Raw genomic sequence first — 25,425 nt, 5'->3', positions numbered from 1 at the left:
TATGGACCAAAAGAGCCTTAAAAAAGAACTATGCTGCCCTCTACTGGAGAAAAGTGATTCCTACACTGAAATAATAATACACCCGTGATTATGAAATGTTTATCACAAGATCTGAAAAGTCTGGGAGTTTAAACTAAAAACGGGTCATCAGTTCAAAGTTTGCCCACTTTTAAAGACCAACATAGTAAAATTTAAACTGATTAAAATACCTGGTACTACTGTGTTTTTTTCAGAGCATAAGTGTTGCAAAAAATGTTCCAAATATTTATGCTCTCTGTCTGACATTTATTAACTGTAATGCAAAGGTTTAGCAGAGAATGATATCAGGCACATCGTAAACAAATAAAATATCTGTGACTAACACAGCAATATGATGACAAACAAAAATACATAAGTGCTACAAATTACAGAGTAGATCATGCAATTGCAAAGATTGTCTATTTTTTTTATCCTGAAGACTGAATAGTGGATAAAAAAGCTGATAAATATTAACAATATGATTTCATATCTTATTGGCACATTCAAAATAATATTTCTTTTAACATTTTTTAGCTAAAATTGAAATTTGAGCTTAAAAAAAAAAACATTTTATAGCCATTTACCTTCAACTCGCCAGTAAACTTATCCCAAGTGTGAAAATATAAAGCTTTCAGGGTGTACAATATATAAAAAGGAAAAGCTGCAGAATAAACGTTGCATTGAAATCATTGGCAAAATATGTATTTTTGCAGTTTGGGTATAATGCATACAAAAAGCCAGGAAATAATGATAAAAACGGCTATAATGCTGTAGATAAGGCTTATTTTTCAGTCATTGCCACCACAGAACTTTAGTAGGAGTTTCTTGTAGTCTCCAGATGTGTCTCCCTTTAAATAAAAAAAATATATACATATTTATTCAGACTTGTTTCTCACAGTAGCATTGTACTTTGACATAGATACAGTACTCCTACATTATATTTGATACTCACAGAGATGTGTGTATACAGCGACTTTCCGTAGTTTTTAACATACTCTTGGCGAATATCCAGCATGTCAACCTCTGATCGGGACACCATGATTCGGATCAGGGTTTGGTCTTTAGTTCCAAGGCCCTACAAGCACACAGATACACATGTAGATAAATATGTGCAAAACAAAAAGCTGGTGTTCTGTGTTTCTTATGTAGTGTACACAAAGTTCGTGTCTCACCTTCATGGCCTTGTAAAGTCTCTCAGCGAAGTAGGCAGGTGTGTTCTTAATGCACTTCACTGAAACAGAGACATTACTAAGTGACATCAAAAGAACCGTGCACACACCAAAACACACACACACACACACACACACCAACATGATCCAATAAAGATGTGTCACAAAAAAAAAAAAAAAAAACACAGCACCGCAAAACAAAAAATAAAAAAACCGCAAAAACAACCTGGAACTGGAAAAGTAAATTGCAGGACAAAAAGTCAGAAACCAAAGTGCCAAAGTCAACCCTCTGAATTTGAATCTGTCTGCACAGAAAATTAATTGGATCTCTTGAATGCAGCCTTTGACCCAGACGTGACCCAACAGGCGAGCCACAATCAGACATTAAAAGTCATTTAAGGAACTTGTGCTTTTTTTATTCTCTCACTTACAATAGCAGCAAAAAGGAAGTGTCTAGTTTGTCAAACTGAGTGTGTTTCAGTTCAGTTCTTTTACAAGAACTAATAATGTAATGTAACATTGTCTGTATTGTATTTATCCAGGTTGAAGTCCTGGAGCTTGTACAATAAAGCAGGTTCAAGATCTCATATCTGGTTGATAGGTTATACTTTGGCAGTGGGTTTAAAAACTTTAAAACTGAAAGACAATTTTATGTGTAAAACACGATGACACATGAAAAAACAAACAAAACTACTTAAAGCTCTAAAGCACACCATCTGACAAACAAACAAACAAAAAAGTTGAACAGCAAAAATTAAAAAATAAATAAAACACATGAAACAATTTGTTACTGTACCATAAACCTTAGAAAGGTTTGCAAAAAGCAAAAAAAGAGATAAAGCATGTGATTAGCCTTTAACAGGACCCCTATTACAGCAACATGGCAAATTTAACATCAAGTTTAATTGTTGTAAAATGTAAAAGCTGTGAGCAAAACACACATTCAAACAATTTATTGAATGAATATTACATCAGACATGTACTATAAGAAATGCTTTATGATTTCTTAGAGAAACAGAGAAAATGAACAACTCCATCCTAAGGGTATTGCCTAGAAACATAAAACCTGAAAAGCTGTGAATTTATGCTTACCGACAGCCAACATGCCACTCTCCAGGTCTCCGGACATCTCTCTGCCTATACTGCTCTCAATGTCCCTGCCGGACATCTTCTGGTACTCATAAAACACTGCGCACACACATACAGCATCGGTAAGACACATGACGAGGTACTGAAGTTTAGATTTAAAAAGGGGACATATACATGTGTGACTATTTCCTGACACTCTGGCACTTTGTTTTGGCCCCCCTAGATTTATAAAATATGTTATTCAGCGAGTAAAAGGAATTTTTCCCCACCCAGCTCCAAGTCTGACTGGAAGTTCTCATCACCTCAGAAAGAAATGAGCTATTAATATTCTACCAGTACTTGTGTTTGAATTTTCCACCTGGAAAATCTGACATATTGCAGTTTTCTCCCCCCCTCTTCTAGGTCTAACTTCTCATTTGTCACTAAAAGCCTAACGGTGAACTATATGGATCCAAGGTACGACAACTATCCAGGACCAAAAGGAAGGAAATGTGAATATATAATAATAATAACAATGCCAGTCAAGAACAATCATGGCCACAACTTTTGGCCACGACTGATCAAAACATGAATATTCATTGTCAGATAAGTTTGCTGCCTCTGTGTTTTTACAACTTTTATACAGATGTTTCTGTGGTAAATTGATTCTGGAGTACGTGCAAATCGCCATGATAAAAACCGAGGCAGCAAACTTTATGACAACATTTCTGCGAGTCTGAAATCTTTGGGTCATGACTGTTTTATCAGTTTGTTGAGAAATAACGTGCGAGGAAGATGTAAATCGTAGAAGAAAGTGAAGCAACAGAATTTTGTTTCACAACCCACTGCGGAACTGTGAAGAAAACATCTCTGAAGACGATCTTGAAAGCAAACCCACTGATCAGTATTTTTGTATTTCTCAGAACTTCAGGAAGTCCTGTTTCTCCTTTGATGTTTCGACTCTGTTGTACGTTTGAAATCTTGAACTTGTTTGTGCTTCGCCTGTGACTAATTTTTTATTTTATTTTACCTGTTCTGAGATGGGGTTTGCTCCTGGCACACAAGATGGCGTTGAATTTGGACTCATCAGTTCCCAGTTTCTGTTCCCCAGCAGCATACAGAGACTGTAAAAAAACAAAAACATATTAATTTGATAAAGAGATAACATCTTGCAATTAGCAGGTCAAGCTACTGACTATGTAGAAATGAGAAACAAATGAGTACATTCACATGAAATCAAATTTAAGGTTTAGATAATCCTAATTAATACAAATCTTGTGTTGTATGTCAGCAATATGTTGCTGTGTGAGCTCAAAAAAACAACAAAAAACAAAAATATAATTTTGCATGTTTTATCAGTCCTACCAAACCTAAAAAAGTACCACCTTAGGTTAGAAACCTTTTCAGCCCATGGGAATTGACAAAAAGGGTATAATCCATGGTAGATTTTTGATTGCTTGTTTATTTGTTGACAATTAAAATCCTAAACTTAGAAACTAAACATTTAAAGTAGCTCAGTGTAGATTTCATAAAGAAAATTCTGATCGGATGATCACCTTGAGAATTTAATCTGAAATAAACGTAACTCACATCAAACATCTACACAAGGCACTCTGCTGACGGCCTTATGGGATCTCTGAACACTAATCATTTAGAAGATGATTTTAGACTTTACCTGAGCATCTTGTTTGGCCAAGGAGATGTCAACAGCCTCTCGTTCGTCCCGATTGCCCTACAAGAAATAAAACGGCGTTGATGCCAAAATCGCACGGCAGGCAGCTCAATATGACAGCCAAGCAGCGGCCAAGAGAACTAATCTGGATCACAGCTGTACCTGGGCCAGAGAGATCAGGAGCCTGCGGAAGTGTCCTGAGGTATCGCTCTGAATGGCGTCTTCTAGAGTTTTCTTGTGTTCTGAAGCAACAAACAAAAACTCGGATAATAAATACAAACATTGTTGCACAAGTAGGCTTACACAGAAGTAACGTCTGACTGATGAAGGCTGATATGTTTCTTGTAACCCTCATTAACTGAATTTAATTCATTTATGTTTTCAGGTTTCTAAATCCAATTTTAAAACATTGCCAGATAGAGAACACAGCAGAAGGTGAAACATGACTTTAAAGAGCTCACGGTGCATCTCACCTTCTTTGTAAACTCGATTTATCTCTTTGATTTCGGCATTGGAGCGAGAGGACAAGATCTCTATCAGGCAGGCCTCATCAGTTCCAGCTCCCTGCGAGGAAGACAACACAACAATGTCAGCCTGTTATCTTCATCCTCGGGCCTTGTGGTGGCAACGTTCTTTTTTTCCGTGTGTTTGAAGGTTTTTTCAAACATACAAAGAAGGCCGATTCTTTCAACAAATCCACATTTGTGTTTCTGAGCGTTTACCTTCATGGCGGTGTGGAGCTCGGAGGCGTCAAACTGAGCTGGACTCTTCAACGTGGCCATGACCAGCTTCCTGAAGTCCCCAGACAGTTCTGAATGCAGGTCTTTGATCAGATCCTGAAAGTGGAAAAAGTGTTTGGTGTATTTCCTGACAATCTGACACCGCTGCTGTGAGTGACTGTAAGGAGCTCTGACACGGCTGTGGTAAAAGACATCTTAACCCCCCTCCTCTCTATTTTCCTGCAGCACTAGCACCTGTCGCCTGCTCCTCACAGCACCATGTAACGCACACGGCTCCGTGTCTGGCTCTATATTTGTAAGTTGTGTAACCTATTTTTAAAAGTGGGTTCCAGCCCAGTGGGAAATCATACAAGAAAAACAATACATAAACACAACTGTAACCACGAACAAAACGATTACCTTCCCATAGGACGTCTTGTAGGCTCGGAGCAAAGGTACACGCTGCTTGTTGGAGCGGCTCCCCAGTAATTCAATTATGGCATGCTCATCGGTTCCTGCGAAGAAAATCCAACATTTTCACAAACTAATAAAACTAATGCACGATGCATTTGATTAATTAGGTGATTTCACTTTAAAAACATGCTTACTATCAGTCCATTTGCAAAATAGTGACTACTAGCTTTTTATAAGCCTATAAAAGACAAATGTGTATATACTGTTCTTAAAAATGGGATTGACATAATACTCCAAAAAAATAATATGAAGAACTTCTAACTGCCCCTTACAACCAACCAGCCAAGCAGAATATAAGGTGTGTTTGGGCCCCCAAGGATATCAATTTACAAAACAAATTTGAAAATGCAAAACATCCAGTGTCACGTGAACGCAGAGGACTTTAGTTTAACTAGTGGCTTTAGGTCCCACTATACTTAGAACGGTGTTTAGGTAAATGCTGGTTGTCCTGGTAACATGTAAAAGATATTTGAACATTCAAAGTTTAAGGACAATTTAAAGAGAGGAACAAAATTCTAAACAAGTGATTGTACATTTTTATATATTAGAAAACAATTTCACATATTCTGACATCCTTATTAATGAACCGGTGCAGCCTGATGATGAGCTCCGCCCATCACACTCACCAAAGCCCTTCATGGCCTTTCTCAGGACCTCCACATCTTTGAGCGGGTCGGCTCCAGGAAAGTCCTTGATTGTTCCCCTGAATCCTCTCTGAGATTAAAAAAAATATATATATATATATATTAATATATAATAATTTGCTTTACAACAACAGCGCTTCAACAGAGAGAAACAGTAGCAGGCAGATACTGTCTCTTACATTGATAGGTGGATTTACTGGCATGGCTCCACCTCCGGAGAACGGCATCGACGGATTTGGCGACGGGACCTTTGGGTACGCTGGTGTGGGTGCTGGTGCGCCTCCATAACCAGGCATGGGTTGGTTGGGTGACGGTGCACCGGGGTATCCAGGCATTGGCTGCCCAGGCTGACCCGGCTGACCAGGGTAGCCCATGGCAGGCCATTGTTGTTGTTGTTGGGGCATGCCCCCCCCTGGCTGTGGGTACAGGCCACATGACTGAAGGTTAGGATAGAGGGCACCAGCATGCATGGCAAGTGGGTACCCCCCAGGTGCTTGAGTAAACATGGGTGGGTTTGGAGGATAAGCCCCCATGCCTCCAGAGCTCTGGTTGACCTGTGGTTTGGAAAGATTGGCATTTCATAAAATAGTTTCGGCTCTGTTGTGATTATTTCAGGCAAAGCACATGTAGCTGGTTGAATTGGATGCATTGAATCTGTATTAAAATTTCATGCAACTACCGTTTATCTTTGCTCTACCTTCAAAGAAATTGAAGTTAATGTTTTAACTTTTCTTTTTAACTAAAAAAAAAAAAATGTGGCCATGCAAAATAAATCTTATGGCAAAAACATGAATACATACAAAAAAAAAAGACGAATACAAAAACAACAACAAGCAAAAGGACTAAAAGCACGAACAAGGCTTAAGCATACGACTGGTGTTCATGCAGAAGAACTTCACAATTAGGCTGATAGAGGAAAAACTGCAACGCAGAAGACTTTAGGATTTGAACTTTGGAAAATTCTTACCGTCAAGTCAAAGAACATGATACTCCACTGAGGCTGTGTAATTTATTCTAACTGGAATATCTGACGCAATAATCCAGTGATAAGGCATAAAGGCAGGCAGATGCATTCAGAACTTTTCAGGTGTGAGTGATGCTTCAAGGCGAAACTTACCATGCCAGCGTTGTATCCAGGATTGGAAAAGTTGTCAAAACCAGTGGAGGGGTATCCGGTGGCGGGGCCGCCTCCCCAGCCGCCTGCAGCAGAGAGCGGGAACACTGAGGATGTGGCTGAATGCTTGACGAAACTGACCACTTCTGACTGAGACGTGACCTTTTTTTATTGGAAACATTTAGCTTCTACTAACTTAATATGTAAGAGAAAGAGGGCTGCACAGAGACTGGGAGCAGAATGTGGACGAACTGAGGAATCCATGTGCTGTTGCTAAGAGAAGCATTATGGGTACTTCTCGTAGCAACAGCAGACATGTTTGCTTCTGAGGGGGAAACAAATCCAGTAAGTTAACAATCTTGTCTTTGTTGCCTAGAAAACACGACTTAGTTGGTAAATCCTCCCTCAGATAGACACCACAGCCTTAGCACGTTTGTCACTTCAGCTTTATTTGCCCAAGTTGAATAATATTTTTTTAAATGATATACAACTAAACACTTTTCCTTTGAGAGTTTGATGATGTGTGGTAAATGTCACACTACAGCCGGCAGCTTTTAAAAACCCTACAATCTGAAAAAGCCTTTCTTGTTTTTCCCTTTCTTGATTACAAAATCTACCATTAGCATATTTATTAACATGCTGAAACTTGGTTATTCAATCCTTGGCAAAAGAAAATGTTGACAGGAAGACTGCCAAGAGGAAAGAAAAAAAAAAGGCGAGCCAAAATTAGTGAAAGCACTTTTCTTCTTTAGCTTTATCTAATTTTCTGCAAATGGTAGGTTTATCTTTACTTCAAAATCCAAAAAAACCATGTGAACTGCAGAATGTAAATTCCAACAGGCGAGCACTAAATGTTCATGTTCCCATTTTTGTCCCCTTATCGATAGGCTGGAGAGTGGCTTACCTGAGGGTGGTGCTGGAGGATAGGCACCAGCCTGTGGAGGAAAGGCGCCAGGTTGAGGAGGGTAGGCGCCGGGTTGAGGAGGATAGGCGCCGGGTTGAGGTGGGTATCCTCCTGCTTGGGGAGGGTAAACTCCCGGCTGAGGAGGGTAGGCGCCCGGCTGTGGAGGGTAAAGCCCAGGTTGTGGTGGGTATGTGCCGGGCTGAGGCGGGTATCCAGGGTAGCTCATTGCTTTTAGTCATGGAAGAAAAAAAACAAAAAGAGCAGTTAATCAAATAGCTGCCAGACATAATACATTACCCAAAATTAAATAGTCATCTCATCGAACTACCGTGAAAAATCTGTTTGTCTGTCATAATTAAAAGAATCCATTGCTGATGTTTATGGAACATCGAAAGCATATTACTTACAGTGACATGGCAACAAAAAGAAGAAACCACGCCCAGCGATGAACCTGCTTTACCTCATTTTTAAAAATCAAACGGTGATTTTATCAAAAGGTTTTATTGCCTATTTAAAAGTAATGTCTGCTAAGTTTAGATGCAAATAAGATGACAACTGGTTTCTGTTTAATCCAGTCCCTATAGTCTGTAAGTATAATATGAAAAGCCTGTACAGCAATTGGTTCCAACGTTCCATGGTCAAAGTGACCTCAGTGGAACAGTCTTGTTGCTTTGCATTTTATAATAAACGAGACGTCACCGAGTTTGAATGAGCCCAAAGATATCCTGTAGAATCCAACAGTCAAAGGAGACGGGACGAAGCACGCACTGGTTGAATTTTAACTTTTCCTATGGTCACATTATGTATATGCAAATTCTTTCTAGATTAAATACAAAAGAGTGGTGCAAAGGTCTTGACTCATTGTTCAGTTAAGGAGCCGTTTCCCAAAAAAAGTCTTGCTGTTCAACCCAGAAGCCCTGCTGCAGAGTCACATATTAATGATACAATCCTTCATCTAATGTTTCAATAAATGGGACTTAATGACAGTTTGTTAAGTTCAAGCACATGCAAATAATAACTTTTTTTACAATTCCAACTACATGACAAGTCCTTCTGAACCCTATATGTTGCTCATGTCAGGGGTTAAGGATGAATAAGTGTAAATATAAAGTACAGCATGGGTATTAATGGTTAATAATTAGTAAATGGTAGCATTCAGTGAGTTTCTGTTGAATCTGAGTGACAGCTAGGGAGGATGAACGCTAACTAAAACCAGTCTATGTATATATATTTTAAACAAAGGCTGATTTTATCTATGAAAGCAGAAGTTTCTGTGTGATGAAACTGAACATAAATGCTAGTTTTGAGGCCCAGGAACAAACGGTGCTGCAGGCCTCGATTTAACAGGAAGACGAGCTAGATGTCCAATCTCCGCTTACAAGACGTGGCACGTTCGGACTCTTCGAGCCCACAGAACCTGGACCCATAACTCTATTTAAAATAAAAATATTTTAAAAAACAAAACAAAACAGGCTTTACGTAATGAACCGAACAAAACCACGGTAGCCTTTAGCACAGCGTAACATTAAACGAAGCTGGGCGGGTTAGCTAAAAGTTAAAAATACCACCGGAGCAGAACTACACCGCACAACAACTCAGCGGATAATCGTCAAAATGTTCAATATTAGGCGTCAATAGGCGACAGTACAAGTAGCGCCTTGTTTCTGGGTGTTTTTATTTATCTGTACTTACTTTTAATCTTCTCGTATTCTTGAAGAGCGCCTTGCCGTGCAGTCGGGACAGCAGGATTTCACCCGAAGTGGGTGGGACTCATATTTTCCACACAAAGTGGGGGGGAGCCGCCCATCCGCGTCGTGACGGTCCTGTTTAGACGACAATAAACGCCAAACAAATGATTTACTTCGCCATGGCGTCACGGAACGGATGACAGATCGTTCCGCGAGTGATTAAACACGTGATGCTGCCCGTATCTGTAATAAAAACAAGGTGTGTAACCACCTTTTTTATCGTAGAAACTGCACTGTAACATCTGCTGTACTTATCCCTGTGGCTGTTATCGGATTGTTGTGGCGTTTTTAACTTAATAAAAAAATAGAAGCCCTTGGTTTAAACTCACTAACTTTATTACAGGAGTTGGCTAATCCTTATTCTTCTATTTCTACTAACACGGTCTATTTCTGTCCTATGTTACAGCAGCGCCAACTAGCGACAAAATGGAATAACAGCAACAGAATGAATTATAAACGCACTCATTGTGTAAACCTGAGTACTCAACACAGGAGGATAACTACTTAACAAATGTCTTTATTAATAGTGTAATTCTTTAATGTTGTTCTCTTAAGGAGCCATACTTCTTTGTAATCGTTTGGTAGCAATGCATAATACCTGTTATTTACGTGATACTTACTGGGTACATACCTTGTACATATTATGTAAATACCAAGTACCAGGTAGGAACTATGTAGGTACCAGGTTTCAGGTACAGACCCGGTTGTATTACGTTCCAGTTACTGTGTACAAACCTCTTACATACTGATTACACACCTGGTACTTTCCTGGTAGGAATTGGGTACTTCGTATGTATCTGGTATCTATGGAGATCAGGCTGTAAATGAAGGGACTTGTTACCCTGTACTCTCAAGGTACTTAACAGGTTTAACTGGTATTTACTGAGTAAATACAGTGTAAAAAGTCACTGTATTATTATAACCTGTATTGCAGCCAATAATAATAATAATAATAATAATAATAATAATAATAATAATAATAATAATAATAATAATAATAATAATAATAATAATAATAATAAATCAACTTATCTGTCTAAACATGTTTTTACACACAAAGGACAAGTGAAAAAATTAACTGGAAGTCTGGGTATTTTGTTACAAGCAGACCTTGACAAAGATGCAATTTGTTCAAATGTATTCAGTTTAATTAATTTAAAATACCAAACATTATACAGTTTGACACATAAAATGACATTTTAACATCAACACTGTGATTTCCAAAGAGCTGCTAGTTGAAAACATGGCATATTAAATAAAGGAGGATCTCTCCTTGCTGCATTTGCTCCTATTTATTGAAGACATTACATGCAGATACTGTTCATCTTCAGTAGTTTTTTTTTTTTTTTTTCAGGTCTGGCTCTTTTTCCTTCTTCTTTTATCCTTTACTTGTTCACTTTCCCCATTTGAGGAAAAAAAAAAGCTCACACACCGCACAAGATGCTGTTATGATCATTAGAGGTGATTGAAAACGTCTGCGCATCATGTGCATTTGTAGCCACAAGAGGGAACTGTCTTAAAACATTTTGTCCCATCTTCGCCTCGGGCCTGCCACACAGAGGTTATCATCAGGCAAGGGACCTGGGCCTGACAGGGATTGTTGAGCCTCATTGTCTTGAACTGTTGTTGTCCTCTGGAGTCTTTGCAAATCCAAATCCATCCCTGCCCTGAGCGCTAACATGCAGATATATATGTTTAAACCACTGAATGGCATCAATAATGAAGCACCCGGGGCAGTGCTATACTCGACTCTGTTCCTGAAGCACCCATTGCCCAAGAAAGCAACAAATAAATGCATTTATTATGCTCAGAGGAAGTCTCTTAAAGATGGTTTAATTTAGTAACTGATCAGGCTAACTATGTATAACCCTTGCGGCGCCTGTGGATGAATATTCCCACACCTCGGACGCTGATTGGCTGTTTGCCCGCGATGACGCAGGAACGTGCTCATTACATATTCAAAGAGCGCCTCTCTGCCCCGCCGCATTAAAGGCAGATAGCGGACCATGGGGAGCAGCAGGGGAAAAAAACTTTTTCTTTTTTTTTCTTTTCTTTTTTTTTTTTTTGAATGTATTTCATGTTAGCGCGATGACTTTCGAGTAACATTTGACTGGGACGACGCTCCCGGCGTGCGGAGGACAGGGTGACGACGAAAAATAATAATAATAATAAAAGAAAACAAAACAAGAAAAAAAAAAAACACGAACTTTCACACCCCGGGGGCGAGCGAGACGACTCGGTTGAGGCGAGTTCCGAGCGACTATCAGCGGTGGAAAAATCCAGTTTGGCCCAACTGGACTGAAAGATGAGCTTGTTGTCTGCCATAGACACGAGTGCCTCCGTGTACCAGCCCGCGCAGCTCCTCAACTGGGTCTACCTCTCCCTGCAGGACCCCCACCAGACCAGCGCCTTTGACGCGTTCAGACCCGAAGCCAACTCTTCCCACCCGGACCTGAGCTTCAGCAAGACCCCCGCCGCGGGCGACCTCAGCTCCTCGTCCCTGAACTCCAACTATCTCAACAACTTCTTTCAGCTGCAGCGCAATGAGGTGAAAGACGTGACGCCGCAAACAAACTCCAGCTTCCTCTTCCAGCAGATAGTCGGACCTGAAACAGTGAGAGTCAAGTTTCTGGGCTTTTCCGGCTCGTAACCGAGAACCGAGTCTAGCTAGATTTATCTTTTTGAATGCTGCTTTAAAACACTAACATTAACTATTAGAGCATTTCATTTTTTTTTCTTTTAGATCTTTTTAAAACTGGAAACACTAATGTAACTGGGTGATTGTTATTTGTATGAGAAAGTCAGGACATTCTGATTGTGCTTCATGAAATAATCTGTTGCCTAAAGGGTGTCCGTCTGTTAGCAAAATATCCCACGAATGCCTGCACGAATTTTAGCGAAACTTTCAGGACGTAATCATTGGATGTGCATCTACAGCTGATTGGCTTTTAGAGACAACCAGATTCAAGATGGCTGCCACAGCCAGCTGACTTTAAAAACCACAAAAATGGCTATAACGCTGCCAATTTTATAGATACTGGCCTAAGGTTTGGGATGGGGGTAGCTGAGACTAATCACCAATTTATATTCCGAGCACTAACAAATTGTACTAGAGCTCTGTTTGAAAATCTGCCATGAACCCTTTGAATTCAGAGCTGTCTGTCTGTTAGCAACAAATCTCATGAACCACTGGACAGATTCTAATGAAACTTCCAGGAAGCAATCATTAGATGGACATTTACAGCTCATTAACTTTTGAAGCCAGTCCAGTTCAAGATGGCTGCCACATTTAATCAACACCAGCCAACACAAGAATTGCTTAAACTAAAACTTGCTGCAGTCGTAGCTGAGTCATTCACAACGTACGCTTTGAGCGTGCCATTTCACAACATCGCATGCGATCGTGCTTCGCGTCATTTTCAGGCTTTGACTAAAACGACTCCATCGTTTCTTAACACGAGATGATCTGGCACGAAAAGGCCCAGAGCTGCCTTTCCTCAGGGACTGCTGGACCTTTTACTGTTTTCTTGCTTTTTTAATAAGTTATGGTTAAATACTGAGGGGAAGTTGTTAAACTGAAAAAATGCCTTCATCAGATATGTCTCTGAAAGAGCTGAAAATAGAATCCCCTGCTCTGCTGCGTCTGGAGAGTGCCGGCCGCTGCAGCCTCACTGCTGGGGTCTGCTGTCTCTGACTTCTTCAAATAGGCCAACTTGTGCAAACAAAATCAGCTCTTGTTTACACATTGTCTATTTTGGTAGCTCCGAGTAATTTTAGGGACAAATATGCTGATTATCCGTATAGTGTGCAAATCTGATACCCCAGAGAACGCCATGCAAAAAATACCAAAAAAAAAACCCACAAACACCCCACCTATCATATATATACATGTAGCACATATGAAAAGAAATTACATACTGCAGATTAGAATGCATTAGGTCACATTTCGAACACACTGGTTGTGGATAGATGGGGTTCATTATGGTGGTGGTAACCAGAGAGAGCTTTTTTTCAGGTCCTTAAACTCTAATGAGTCAGCTGGAAACTGAGTTTGCACGTTATGTATTACACACAGTCATGTACTTCCATTCGGCTCGTTCGAGTTTAAAGCGTTTCCGACTGTGAGAACACACATGGAGTCTGGAAACGGTTTAAGTGGTGGGTGCATTTTCAACTTGCTTCACGCACTAAGCCAAGCACAATAACCCACTGCAGAGTTTCGATGATGAAAATTGTAAAATGTGGTCATTACACAGCCGTTGAATTAGGATGAAATGGTGTGCTATTAGTTACTTTGAATAGTGCTTTTGAACATTTTTAAATAGACTTCGACTGATGGATTTTGCCACAATTTTTTAAAAATCAGGGCTTCCCATGGTAGATTTTTGAAGCCTGTTTGAGTTTCACTCATGAATGGAACTGTTTAACATTACAGTGTACCATATTTTGAAAAGGAAAACAGTGACTGAAGGCATATGGGCAAACGTTTCTAGCAGGGCGTTTGATAATCAATCGTAGAAATGATTTAAGACTCAGAACCAATTGATTGATGAAACATTATCAGGGGCAAAATGCTGACCTGACGATTTACCCTTACTGCAATAAAATTACCAAATGATGTAATCATTCAAACCAGACCAGTACATAACTGCACTTTAAGTAATTAAGCTTATGACATATCTACTTAGTTAAACCAGAGCTCTGCTACTTGTGTTCGTAGTTACTTACACTTAGACTAATAACTTCAATGTATATAATGTAGTCTTTTCCTCATAATTTTGGAAATATTTAGGCCTTATACAATATGCACTTCAGTGTTAAGACATGAATTACTGAGCTTTTGTTTAACATCTGCAGTAATTCACTGTTTAGCGTATAGATTTTACCCAAACAATAGCTACAAGAAGTGTGAAAAATGGCTATTATTTAGGAAAAAATGACACTTAGTGCTGATATATTTTCATTTAGCTGCTACACCTACTCTCATTACCCTGCTTTACAGTAATTAAAGCAGTCTAATCTAGAGAAAGCGACCACTCCTGGTGTAATAATGCAGTGTATTAGCGAGTATTTTCAAAGAAAAATTAAGATAAACGTAATACCACGTTCTTTGGAGTTCTGGTTTCAACATTTATAACAATTACTGGCAAAACAATGTTTTTTTTTTGCATGTTTTAGTTTTTTTTTTTTGCTGGTAAATAACTAAAGACACCAAGTAGCACCTAGCAAGATGGCAGCAGGAATTCTCTCCTTGTTAGCACACCCTGTGCTTTGGTTGACCATTCCACTCTATTTCTATTTGAGTGAGTGAATTGTTAAGTGGAACAACATTGTGCTGTCTACAGATATGCCTTTTTAAAAAAAAACAAAACATCTTGGTATGCTCAGGTGTGATCAGTGACGATTAATAATCAGCTGACTGATCAATCAGTCTATTTCTACCCATTCTGGGTAAATCTGTTCATACAGTTTTTTTTTACAATTTGGGGGGGTGGGAATATCAGTAACATCCACCAGGCAGCAGAATCCTGCTTTAAAGAAAAGCAGTGTTTGACTAACCCCCTCTCAGTGTGTGACAGCTCATCCCTGGATCTGTTTAAACAGTCACAGATGTGCCAGACTTGTTCACATCACTTCAAGCACACGGTCACTAGCAGTGACTCGGGTTTAATGTCACACCCTTACATCGAGCCGAGAGACTATCTCTCGCGGAGCTCCTCACTCACTCTCAGATAGACAAATACACTGAATAAACAAACAGTCCCACTGCGCCATTAGCAGATGTGTGCGAACTCTCTTTTATTTGGGCTGACAGATCGAGGTTCGAAGCCAAGGTGGAGGGGGTGGGGGGGGAAATGAAAATCTGACAAACATGAGCAAGGCAACATTTTCTGTTTTACATTTGTTAAAATAATTTCCCAATCTGAACCGACATGTAAGATTTAGTAGTTTACAAAAAAAAAAGACGTTTCCAAAAATAGTGGTAAGAAATACAGAGGGATGAGACACACGGCAGATGGAAAACTCTGAGAAAATGCAGAGCTGTGATGCTTGATTTACTACGGCTACATGTAATAAATGAGCACGAGTCTTGAAGCTGGAGCTGTTTAGCAAGACGATCTTACAGCCTCCAGATAAAGAGTTGGCTCTGAGTCCTGGCAGGACTGCCAGGTCTAAGGTCTCTGCGCTGTGCAACATTAAACATCTACGGGAACGTTACGTTTCAGACATAAACCCAAAAACTTTTACGTAACTTTGAGTAATGCTGGAGGAGTTGAAATATGGATTTTATAACACTTACAATCTTAGTATGTTTGCACTTGAAAGTTGTGCCTCAAGCATTTAATATAAGTGCAGCTAAACCTTTACACTTTATAGGCAGATGAGCAGAAAGACTGTTTTGCTGCAACTTTTCCTTAAGACTGATATAAAAATATATCTTCACAAATCAACGTGATTTCCCACTGGAGGCCAGTCCCTGCCTCATGCTTCTACGTTGTAAGTGAACCGAGGAAGACAAGAACGAGAAGAGAAATTAGGAACCGCAGGCCATGCTTTCCCCGGTTATTAATATTCAAAGGACATCCTCTATGAAATCAGGGGGCCTTGTTGCATGCAACCCAGACTCCGAACTGACCACAGCTAGTTTACCGCCAACAGAGCGTGGTGACACTGCTGATGTTCCACAGGCTGGTGAGAGAACATGCCTCCCGTCTTGTTTACAGTGAGTCATCCTTTGTAAAGTCCTGTCTTTCTTTATGAACGCACTCAGTACTTTTCCAGTTCATAAGCACAGCTGGGCCTTTTGCCAGCTGTTCCCTGTTAAATGAGAAATGAAACATTTTCGCCCCCTTCTCGCAGTTTTAAAGCCAAACTTGAAACCCACAAACGAGATGGTCGACTCGTTTTAAATAGGCTTACAGGCTCGACTCTCTAAGAATCTGAGTGGTATGTTGAAGCTGAATCTGGTTTGGTGTCGTTTTGTAGGCCTTGAACAACGTGTATAAGAACGTGTCGCCCTATGGCTCCCTGAACAACATCGTGGATGGACTCAACTCCCTCACGGACCATTTCTCAGACCTGTCCCTTTCTTCGGAGCCAAGGAAACCCAACAAAAGACCCCCACCCAACTACTTGTGCCACCTGTGCTTCAACAAGGGTCACTACATCAAAGACTGCCCTCAGGTGAGATTTGTAATTCTCATTTTTTACATAATCTGGGCTTCAAATGACAAAAGCTTCTCATAATAGATACAGTATATCTTCCGTTTGTTGGCTATGCATTGTTTTTGATTGCATAATAACTTATTTTATGTACAAAGTATAGAAAATCTTCTTTTTAGACTTTTTTATAAACCAGCGATGGCACTAAAAACTGTAATCTGCTTCAGTTGGTTCTCATCTTTCTCTGCTTCTGCCTCTCTTTTGCTCTCTGTTGGACCTGGTGTGACCCACTTGTTAAACAGGCTGTCCTCTGTCCTCTATAGTTGTGTGTGTGTGTGTGTGTCTATATGTGTGCTTGTGTGCATTTTAACCGCCAAAGCATTCGTAAACTTGCTGAAGATTTTTCCACAGCCAAGGTTTAAATGTCTGTTAGTTTTTAGGACTCAAGGACCGTGATCAGATACTTAAACGTGCTACATGCAGCTAAAGAAAAATCCACAAAGTTCCATCCGCTTGCCTGCCTTTTTTTTTTAAGTAGATAACTACTTTATTGATCCCAGAGGGAAATTCTGTCCTGACTCTGGGCTTTTGTTTTTGTTCTTTGAACTATTTGTTATTGTATTTAGATATTTGACAGTGTTTTTTTCTTTGTTGTGTTTATCTGGAGAACTCTTTGTGTCCGGCATGTGTTTGTTTTGTGGCATGTTTTCTTCCTTCAGTTACCCACTCACACCTGCTCCTCATCGGTTCTTTAGTCTCAGCTGCTCCCACTCAGGAATCCCTCCTCCTGGCATAAAGACCCTCAGCTCATCTTCACTCACTGTCAGAGCCTGCTGTTGGTCTTTGTTTGCTTCAGGGGTCCCTGGTGGCTTTGGTTATTAGGCTCCAGTTTTGTTTTGCTCCTGGGTTTTTTGTAAAGTTGCCCCTGTCAACCTGTTTTGATTCCTTTTTAAATGTTTTTAGTTTTAACCAAGTTTCTACATCCTCTGTGCCTCTCTTTTGGGTTCTAAAAGAAAACTGCAACCTGACAAATCCAAATACAAAACATATTTAATCTGTTATGGTGCTTTTTTTTGGGAAAGCACCACAAGACAAATAAAACAAGCTGTAGCCTAGAGCTTACAAAGAACTAACATCAACTCAAAATTGAACCTCATATTAACAAGCACCTCAACAACTTTCAGTTTTGAGTGATATCTTCAAATGTATCTTATTTTGCGATTTATAGTACTAGTAAAGGAAGTAGGGGACACTGTTTGTTTTAAGCTGGCCTAAGGTAAAAGTGTCCCCTGAGTGCTGTATGAGTTTGCTAAAATTTGCTTCCACCTTAACTACAAACAAATATGCATTCCTCTGCTGTATTTTGATAATTTATTTCTTTATTTATCAGTGAATTTGTTTTGTTTAAGGTTATTGTACTTTTACTCGAGTCTCTAATTGGCTTGCTTTCAATCTATATATAGTGTATTTGTTTTTCTGTTTGACTTATCTGTTTATTTTATCTCTGACAACATGGCTCATAAATAGATGTCATTTACCTGCCTTTAGTTTTTATTGCAAAGCTACAAAATGTACGAGCTCCCAGTCTGATATCCTTTCTTCAGTGCTTTAGTTTCTCATATTTGTAAGACAATGTTTAGTGCTTTGGTCTTGGAGATGGTTTAGGAAAATAATGTGCTGTGGTCAGACTTAGAGGTACTGTTTTTAATGTGTTAGTTAGTTGTTTTTTTTACTCATTATGGGTTTTACACTTTGTAAGGCCCTTTGAGCTGCATCATCTTCTTTTAGTTCTGGCCAAAGTGTTCTCCATCTTTATTTAGAAACATATGGTTACACAATGTTATGCTTTTATGCTAGCTATTTAGCATCCTCAATTTGGCCAATATTGTTACAAAATACATACGTAAATTATGTTTTGGTAGTAACTTCATAGTTATCTACTTAAAATCTCTTAATAAACTAATAGAGTGAATGAAATAAAAAAAGAGGCCCAGGTTATATCGATTTACTCCTCTTAAAAAAAGATATTGTATGAATATCTATATAAAGTTGCAAATGTTGTTGTCATATATGTACCTGAACTACATGTTAAGTGAATGAAATTTTGTGTACTTTGGTGCAGTTATTGAATGACTGGATCATGAAACAACTGAGGTGATATTGGGATCTAGTATAGCACCTTGGAAGACAAACTTTATGGTTGGACCTGCAGCCTGAAAGGGATCAGATTTTATATAAGGAACACTGTGACATTTTTCCATTGAATTGTGGGATTTTTACAAGCAGTTGTTCTTTTTTTATTGTTGGGCTCAAGTGCTTGACTTTTTCTCTGGTCTTCTTTTTGCCTCTTCCCTCTGTTTTCGGTACCTTTCCCTGGTCGGGCCCTCAGCTTCTCCTGAGTGGAATGCTAATGAGGAGCACATGTAAAAATTAAAATACTTTCACTTGCTTTGTGACGTATGACGACTGGTCTCAGGAGGTCTGTAAAAGACCTGTGTACTGATGAAATATTTCCTGGAAAGCTTGACGTTGCAGTGTATGGAAATGCAATTATCCATTGAAAACTTCAGGGAATTTGGGATTTTATATCATGCAACATGTAACTCTTGCCATAATATTTACTTTAATTAAATCTATAGTAAGTCTGTTGATGAAATGATGACAATAATCAACCAAGGAGCAGGTGTACATTAAATCATGTGTAATCAGTTCAGTTCACAGAGCTATTAAACAAAAAATGAAGACAAATTGTTATAATTTTTTGCCTTACTAAACAAAACCCATATGTGACAGCGAAAGCCCTGAAATGAATCTAGCAATAGATTTAAGAATTCATCGGTGTATTTCAAAAACACCCTCCGTCGTCCTCTGGTTTGTATTTCAGCTGCTCATTAAACTGCCAACAGTAACTCAAAAACTAGCAAAGTCTCCAAACAGGCTCCACAGTTTAACCCCATTCCAGTTATTTAAGTTTCTCCTGGGCCTTTCCTCCATCAATTTACCTTCCATGTGTGCTGAATCTTTTACACAACTGCCCAGTAACCAATTACTGAATGCTTAGCCAGGGATCAGTTTTACTTATGGCATTTTTTCATCACACATGTTACAGTTTGGTACTTTTCTTTTTCTTTCTCATTGTATTGTGTAACGGATACTATAGATTGCATATGGTGTGCATGGCTGAAAACGCTATGTAGCTTTCTATCATTATCATCCGCGCCGGAGGCTTTTAAACTCTTCTGCACTCAAAGCTTGTTGCAGACTTATTCAGGGTATTAAAGACTTTGTATTTTTTTTAAACTCTTTAGATAAGTGTCTGTTATATCAATGCAACACAGCCTAATAACTTCACACACAGACATGGAGATTATGTTTCTGTACCACCACAGCTTAACACACAGCTGATCTTGACCACACTGAGAGGGTGCTGTCTGTAGTGGAAAATACAGCAGAGAAGAGCTGAACCAAGAAGAAATGAACCACATCAACCCTGACACAAACCCTTAAAATAAATAATCACTTCAAATCAAAACGAGAATGTTCAGCCAACCTCTTAGGCAAGACGTGTGTCATTTTTCGCATCATGTTTTTTTGCCCTAAATGACTCTGTTTCACCATGTAGGGTCGAGCGTGTGTTCCTGATAGTTTGCCTGGTCCAGAGATGTGCTGCCAAAGATAACAGAGGGTCCTGCTTCACAGAGGGCCGCAAAGTTTGCAGCCTCGTTCGGCATAGACGGTCACATTCTGATGGCACAAACAGTCTTCCTCTTCAGCTTCGGCGTGACTGCAACTTTGAACAAAGTTTAGCGAAAAACAAACTTCCAATTGCTTATTATTGCTTATAAGAAAGATAGTTTGGGCAATAAATAGTTGAGGCTGCAAGAATGCAAACACATCGCTCGGTAAAATTGAAGGTTTTCTGTGATAACATGGAACTGGAAGCACACAGAGCAGGGGTATTTGTACAGGGAGGTATTACTTTTCAGGCAACTCTTGTAGTTGGGTGAAAGCGGCGGGTCAGGCAGCAGCTGCCCAGTGCTCCCCGTCACGGGGACAGAGGTGTTATGTAAACTGGCTTTTATTCGGAAAATGAGGTCGCTCTCCGAGTTATGAGCAGAATGCCTCTCGCTGCCACGCTTTGGTGTTATTCCAGGATGTCTTCCACTGGCACTCGGGATTTGGTTTTGTTCGCAGGACAAATCCTCTCAACAGCTGTCTCTGCTTTTGGTTTACGTGGTCAAAATCATGAACCTAATGACATCGTTTTGCTATTTGTTCCTATTGAAAGATCAGTTTGCAGAAAATGTCTTTGCCACAGTGCAGTATCCCGAATGCATAGGGGATACATGTGTGTGGTTGATTGAATAACACAAAAATGTGATTAATATCTCTTTAGAATCGAACCCAACATGTTAAGTTAGGTTCTACTTGTCTCTACTTTGTTTTTCACTGCAGATGAAAAAAATGTGTGTAGGTTAAGCCAATTACCCTATTTTTTCAAAATGTTAGCCTTTTGCTAGAGTTGATAATGTGGATATTTCTTTATCATTCTAATTTAATATAATTTATTATGTGTAATAGTATATAAGTGTATTAGTTATAAGTGCATAAGTATTAAACAAATGACCAGATACCGTAAATTCCATCTTTCTACAGGCAATAAAACAACAAGAAGACGGAAAAGAAAAATTGGGCCAAGAACATCATCATTACTATATTGATCAGAGACACATGAAGCCCATTGATCCACATGCAGTCCCTTCCTTATCACATCGATATAATTTGTACCTTTTGTTCAGACTGTTAAGATATTAGCAAAACGTGTGTATGCCTTATACAGCATTATATTCTAAGTTTAGTTATTTTAAATTAATCCTGCAGGTGGATCAATGGTTGAAACTGACTAAATATTTAAAGCACACAGTTTCCATGCTATTTGGACAAAAAATGCAGCACATCTGCTAAAATTACAAGAGTCTGTTGACTGAATGTGGATGAATTTCCCTTTAATCAGTACTCTGGCATTTCTGCTAATTCTTCCCCTCCTAGGTCATAGCCAGCCAGTCAGAACCTGTGTGATTTGGCCACGACTGAACCGCTCCAGCTGATTTGTATCTGTGCTCCTCCGTTATGCCAGTTACCGCGACAGTCCTCGCACCTCGTGTGGTGTTAATTTCAGCAGCAGTCTGTCCTTTGTGACAAATGGTCACCATAATCTCCCATGCCGGTGTCAGCCTTAGGTGAGCCGTGAAGCGAGGGCCTCTTCACACCAGATGCGAATCACACTTTGAGTAAACTGCCCAAATGTGTGCTTCTCCCTCAGTCGTGGCGATAAAGATAATGACTCGCCATTACTGCCTACCATAACAAACACCAAACAAACATAACAAACAAACATATTTACTTTTAAAGTTACCAGTGCTTGTTAGCCTTTGACAGAGCAGTAATCTTTTTTCCAAATCACTGGATTTACTGTGCAGTCAGTGACTTGGCTGTTGTTGTAGGCAACAGAGGTAGAGTAGAGAGGATAATGTTTCAGGTACACATTGCAAGTTTTTAATTTACCAGCGATACATCACTTCATGGTCTATCCAGGATCCAAGGCCTGTGTTACATGCCCAGTTTCCTGCTATCCAGTATCAAAATGTTCATTTTTCAGTTTCATGTTTTTTTTTAATCTTAGTGTCACATGTTTCTCTAGCCAGTAATTGATATAACTTTACAGAAACAGACTCTTTTTTTAAAATATTACTTTAATTATTACTAATGATTTTATTTAAATGCATTAAAATAAAATGCAAATATTGATACCACCAATCCCACTGTTTGCTCTATCTGTAACTTGTGTACATTTGGAAGAGCTTCTAAAGTAGAAAACTTCTTATATTTCAGCTCTAAAAGTGAAGCAGTCTTCGTTGGTTTTGTTGGCAGATAGTAAACGTAGCTGTCTTATTTTACCCATTTTTCTTTCTTTCTTTTCTTTCACCTGGTCTGTAGCTTCCTGCTTAGCTTTTATCCAGAACAGCTTTGCCTCAAGCCTTTAGCTAAAACTGATTAATTGTTGTAATGGAAACATGCAGCTAACTGCTTTTACTGAATCTCTAGCCCCTTTTTGATTGTATTTCTTATCATACCTGGAGCCATTTCTCCTGATGGTTGATCTACTCTTACCAGAAATACCCAATTATATATTTATACATATTCTTTTCTTTTTCCAAGAGCTATTTTTTGTTTCCTTAGATTAGATTTTTCTGCCATTGTTATGCATCCTGCAGTTTGTTAATCCTATCAACGGCCCATCTTTCACCACCACAGTCACACTTCAACATTTGTCAGGAGAGAATGCTTCACATTTCACCCCCCATGATCCTCCTGCCCTAGGGACAGCTCTGACACAGCTCCCATTATTTGCTGTGGTAGGCAAGCACTTAGGTTGTGTCGCTGTCACGCCACTCACTTCTATTTGGTTTGTCTGTGTTGTATTTTATTGGTTATTGTTGAAAATAGCGTAAGGGCTGGGAGGCAGCAGGAGACAGTGAGTTGGGAGTGAGGGCACTTCCCCTGAAAGGAAATCAAAGTTAAAAGAATGATAAAAGCGTGGTTTCCTGACAGCTGGTTTGTGTTCTGTACAGAAATCCCATTCTTCCTCTCGTTTTTTGCTGAGACAACAATCACACCACTTCCTGTTTTGTTTAGCCGTGACACTGAAAACCTAAACTCTGGGAAGCAGCGTGCTGTCAGTCAGGTAGACTCACAGCTGCCCCTGGAATAAAGATTCAAATGTGGCAAAATGGGGATAAACAATGAAAAACCGCCATGATCATAGGGCTGGATGAAAAAATAAATAAAATGCACCACTAAACAGTTCATATGGGGACTTAGATGACACAAATTCACTAATTTTTCTCATCATAACTAGATTTAGTATTAGCTTAGATATTAGCTTAATTTGGGTTAGCATTTGAGTTTCTTAAAACCAAGTACTTTTTACTATTTTACTTCTTAAATTTACCTTAACAATAAAAGCCTTTCAAAGAAAAGTTTTACCTTTTTTCCCCCCCAAGTTCACTTCTACACCATAAACACCCAGAGTAAAGACTAAAAACAACACTATGCAGTAAAGTTATGATAATGTTGTGTGTTTTAATACAGCTACAGTCTAATAGAGGTCGGTATGCTCTGCAATGACTTGAACTTGAACAGGATGGTTCACAGCTCTTATCATACTTGAAAAATTGTATTTCTGGCCAATAATCTGTATTCAGATAGCTATGATGGCAAGAAAACAGACTGAGTTCTTATTTTAGATATTCATTTTGATAATAATAATTTTTCTGCTGCGTTTGCACCTTTTATTAAAAGGCCTTTTTTGGTGAGAAAAAACAAGAATGATTAAATCATTCTAGAGATCTCATAAATATTCATCTTTAGGTGCCGCCGTGTCGATCTGACATACGGAGCTTTTCAGAAACAATGACAGGGCAGCCTATTTTGTGCAAACTCACTACTGCTTTGTGTGCTAACAGCCCCAACAATGAAGCTGTAATTAAATGCTCGACAGGATTTGTCCTGACTCTGTCGTAACTAAACTCTGCTCACGTCCTGCTAAAATAAAAGATTCAGGAAAAAAAAAGTCAATTATGTAAAAAACCAAGAGCTGCAACTCTTCAGTCACGCTCAGAATATTTCATCTTTGTTTTTTAAGAAACGTCTGAATCTTCCAGTGAACATTCAGTATTAGTTTTTAATGTTAGTTATTGCTTAACTTGACCGTTTTTTTGGTATGTAGTCGAACTAATTGGTCATTGTATGAGCCCTGACTTGTGTCAAATGAAAACAACAGCTTCTTTCGTGATCCGGGACCTGACTGAAAGAGTGGCCAGACAGGCAGATGAACTGAGGGCGAAGCTGCGAATGCTGGCACCCTGGGCTGGAGTTACAGATCAGGGGCTGACACTGCTGGCTTTGTGTCGCGCTTGAATGGGCACCTTAGGGAGAGACTGCGGTTCTGAATGGGAGCGACTGGGGAAAGCCCTAGTGGTGGGAATGGAGTCTGGTAATTAAGGCAGTTATTGTGTGTCTGTAGGATGTGCTAGACAGAGAGGTCAGGAAGGCAGGCCTGTATTGTTCCACCAGCAGGGCCCTCACAGCATCACAGTGGTGCGTCAGACTCAAGTATATTTGGACGGAGCCTTAGATCTTCGAGAGAAGAAGAGGAATTTCAACAACAAGCCACACAGGCAGTCCTATATCGTCTCCATGTCTGTGCGTCAACACATAGACTATAGGGGCCTCTTCTGTGGTTTTGGATTTTGTTGCAGTATTTTCTTTCGCTTCATGTTTAAGTATGTTGACATCCTCCTCTGGAAGGCCACTTGGGAGCTATAGTTCTCTCAGGAGTCAAAACATTATATTGTGTGACTCATTAGGGTTTGATAAATTAAAATTAGTCAGTTGAAATAGAAACAAAAGAAGAGAGTAATGTGCAAAGAGGGGAATGATGCCCAAGGGGCATCTGGACATATACCGGTATGTCTGTTGTGTGATTTAAAATAAAAGAAAGAGAATAGTGATTTAGAGCACACTTTATGCTCTTATAGGTGTTGCAATGCATTTTTAGGTACTCATTTTGGCACTAAGCTGGTTTTTCACAGGGTAAGCATTATACCAATTTATTACACTATAATAGTTTGAAGAAAAGCCTTGACTAAAAATGGAGCGTTTCAGTCAG

At 39.4% G+C, this 25,425-nt stretch overlaps 2 protein-coding genes across 5 annotated transcripts in view; one reads left to right on the top strand and one right to left on the bottom strand.

Moving 5' to 3' along the window:
* Positions 1-264: 264 nt before the first annotated feature.
* On the bottom strand, positions 265-9,874 carry anxa11a (annexin A11a). Of its 3 annotated transcripts, XM_017432102.3 has the most exons (16): positions 9,742-9,874; positions 9,475-9,605; positions 7,783-8,010; positions 6,882-6,964; positions 5,944-6,318; positions 5,747-5,834; positions 5,067-5,161; positions 4,650-4,763; positions 4,401-4,491; positions 4,090-4,169; positions 3,931-3,987; positions 3,286-3,379; positions 2,280-2,375; positions 1,191-1,249; positions 971-1,093; positions 265-866 (listed from the first exon to the last, which is right to left on the bottom strand). In XM_017432102.3, the coding sequence occupies exons 3-16, from the start codon at positions 8,006-8,008 to the stop codon at positions 807-809; spliced, it is 1,641 nt and encodes a 546-aa protein (XP_017287591.1). In that variant the 5' UTR covers positions 8,009-8,010; positions 9,475-9,605; positions 9,742-9,874; the 3' UTR covers positions 265-806. The 3 variants fall into 3 exon arrangements, with proteins under 3 accessions (XP_017287591.1, XP_017287582.1, XP_017287598.1); XM_017432093.3 differs by lacking the exon at positions 9,742-9,874 and having other exon boundaries at positions 9,475-9,665; XM_017432109.3 differs by lacking the exon at positions 9,742-9,874 and having other exon boundaries at positions 5,944-6,180; positions 9,475-9,662.
* Positions 9,875-11,536: 1,662 nt separating this feature from the next.
* Positions 11,537-25,425, top strand: part of zcchc24 (zinc finger, CCHC domain containing 24) — a 30,707-nt gene continuing 16,818 nt past the window's right edge. The window contains exons 1-2 of one of the 2 annotated variants that reach the window (XM_017432300.3): positions 11,537-12,144; positions 16,518-16,715. In XM_017432300.3, coding sequence (XP_017287789.1) covers positions 11,836-12,144; positions 16,518-16,715 — 507 coding nt within the window. In that variant the 5' untranslated portion in view covers positions 11,537-11,835. The remainder of the gene's footprint in view (positions 12,145-16,517; positions 16,716-25,425) is intronic. The other variant, XM_017432308.3, reaches the window with a different exon arrangement.

This window comes from Kryptolebias marmoratus, linkage group LG22 (assembly GCF_001649575.2).
Source record: "Kryptolebias marmoratus isolate JLee-2015 linkage group LG22, ASM164957v2, whole genome shotgun sequence".
In the NCBI taxonomy this organism is placed as follows: Eukaryota; Metazoa; Chordata; class Actinopteri; order Cyprinodontiformes; family Rivulidae; genus Kryptolebias; species Kryptolebias marmoratus.
The sequence above is the reverse complement of the archived record's forward strand: the minus strand, read 5'-3'. Positions and strand labels throughout refer to the sequence as shown.

Excerpts from the sequence above, each read along its gene's own strand:
- anxa11a (XM_017432102.3), bottom strand. The coding sequence starts at position 8,008 with ATGAGCTACCCTGGATACCCGCCTCAGCCCGGCACATACCCACCACAA. Across the intron at positions 6,965-7,782 it reads TCCTCCAGCACCACCCTCAG|GCGGCTGGGGAGGCGGCCCC; the intron begins GTAAGCCACTCT and ends TCTCTGCTGCAG. Across the intron at positions 3,380-3,930 it reads TGGCCAAACAAGATGCTCAG|TCTCTGTATGCTGCTGGGGA; the intron begins GTAAAGTCTAAA and ends GTTTTTTTACAG.